Here is a 1,985-nt window from a genome sequence, read left to right as displayed (position 1 = left end):
AAAAGTATCACCATTTCATTACTGTTTGACTTTATAAATATACCAACAATGACTGTTATATACGACTTTATTTTATAGGATAGAAGATCGTACATCCTTTGCAAATTTTATATGAATGGATGTATTGGTATTTGAAGGACTGCTTCGTATGGTTTCGCCTTTGATTCAGAAGAAAGACACGGTGATGCGTCAGGCAATTACGGCCCGGGAAGGGTAAGTGCATTATTATATGTTCGAAACAGAAAGTTAATTTTTATGTATAATCCATTGTAGTTTTACGATCAATCTGAGACATGTTTAATATGCATCTCTAGGCTTGCTGTCACACTGCATTTCCTAGCGACTGGAAACACTTACAAAGATTTGGCCTATTATACACGAATAGCAAACAACACACTCTCCTGAATGATACCAGAGACTTTGACGGCCATAGCAAGCATGTTAGGAGATAATGCGATACAGGTAAGCTCAAGATAAATGCTATAAGTATTTGCTACGATTTTCTACTTGGTATGGCATGGCTGTGAAATAAAATATAATTTGCAGTGTCTACGTGATCCTGCCAAGTGGAAAGTAATAGAAGATGGGTTCCACAGCCTCTGGCAATTCCTGCATTGCATTGGAGCACTTGATGGGAAACATGTCAAGTTTAGGCCTCTACGCTCTGATAGTTCATCATTCAGAAACTACAAACGTCACGACAGCATAGTTCTTTCAGCTCTAGTAGATGCTAATTATAAATTTTTGTTTGTGGACATTGGCGGAAATGGAAGAATGAATGATGGTGCAATATTCAGAGAGAGTGCCTTGTTCATGAAACTCGTGGATGGTTCATTAAATTTGCCACCACAGTCTCCACTTCCAGGTAGTGTAATCTGTGTTCTCTACATGTTTGTGGCAGATGATGCTTTTGCGTTAAAAGAAAATTTAATGAAACCATATCCTGAACGTGACATGACACCAGAAAAAAGAATTTTTAACTACAGAATTTGTAGAGCACGTAGAGTTGTGGAAAATGCCTTTGGCATAACGTCAAACAAATTCAGAATTTTGCTGCAGACTATTCCACTACCTGTTTCCAAAGTAGTGCTCATTACAAAAGTATGTTGCTTGTTGCATAATTTTGTACTTGCCAGAAACTCTCAAGGATATGTCCCTCCAAATGTAGATGAATTACCATGTCTTCCTAGCATTGCTGCTCAGGGTGCAAATCATAGTTCAGCCAATGCAAGAGAAGTGAGACAACATCTGACATGGTATTTCAATACTGTTGGCAGAGTTCCATAGCAGAAAGGTGTGTTCGGGAAGGTAACAGATAATAGTTTACTATGTTTCTGAAACACTACCTTATTCATTGTTTCATTTTCAGTCCTTTGGCATATTGACAGTGATTTGTGTGTGTGTGTGTGTGTGTGTGTGTGTGTGTGTGTGTGTGTGTGAGAGAGAGAGAGAGAGAGAGAGAGAGAGAGAGAGAGATAAATTTATATGTATCTCAAGCAATGATTGGAACCTGTACAAGACCTTGCCAAAATCTGATCTTATTTTGCATAACAGCTCCACAATTAATTATCTGGGACATGTAGAGAGCCACTATTATGAAATAATATTTTTCTTTGATGGTTATGAAGAAGGTATGAAAAGACCTACCTAAACATTTATGTATCCCAAATTAACAGTTTTGGAAGATAATTTTGTGATGACTGTATCTGTGGTAGTAAGGTACTGCACAATATTTGTTACTGATTGATAGCACTTGGATGTCTATGCTTATTTTTATTTTACTTATTTATTCATTCATCGAAGGATCATCTAACAATTATCTGGTATTTGTCACCATAATACAATGGAAAGACATAGTTTGTAAATATACATATATGTGTACATATAAGTATGCTTTTGGGATAGGACAGCTGGTTGGTTGTGGCCTTGACAGAACCTTGATGAGGGGTAACATAAATCAGGATGGCCAAATAGAACATGCTCCA

General features: G+C 37.1%; 1 protein-coding gene across 1 annotated transcript; it reads left to right on the top strand.

Moving 5' to 3' along the window:
- Positions 1-378: 378 nt before the first annotated feature.
- On the top strand, positions 379-1,287 carry LOC126108406 (uncharacterized). Its single transcript, XM_049913615.1, has 2 exons — positions 379-462; positions 547-1,287. Exons 1-2 carry the CDS (start codon positions 406-408, stop codon positions 1,285-1,287), a joined length of 798 nt encoding a protein of 265 aa, XP_049769572.1. The 5' UTR covers positions 379-405.
- The last annotated feature ends 698 nt before the right edge of the window (positions 1,288-1,985 follow it).

Source organism: Schistocerca cancellata, chromosome 11 (genome assembly GCF_023864275.1).
Source record: "Schistocerca cancellata isolate TAMUIC-IGC-003103 chromosome 11, iqSchCanc2.1, whole genome shotgun sequence".
Taxonomy (NCBI): domain Eukaryota; kingdom Metazoa; phylum Arthropoda; class Insecta; order Orthoptera; family Acrididae; genus Schistocerca; species Schistocerca cancellata.
The sequence above is the reverse complement of the archived record's forward strand: the minus strand, read 5'-3'. Positions and strand labels throughout refer to the sequence as shown.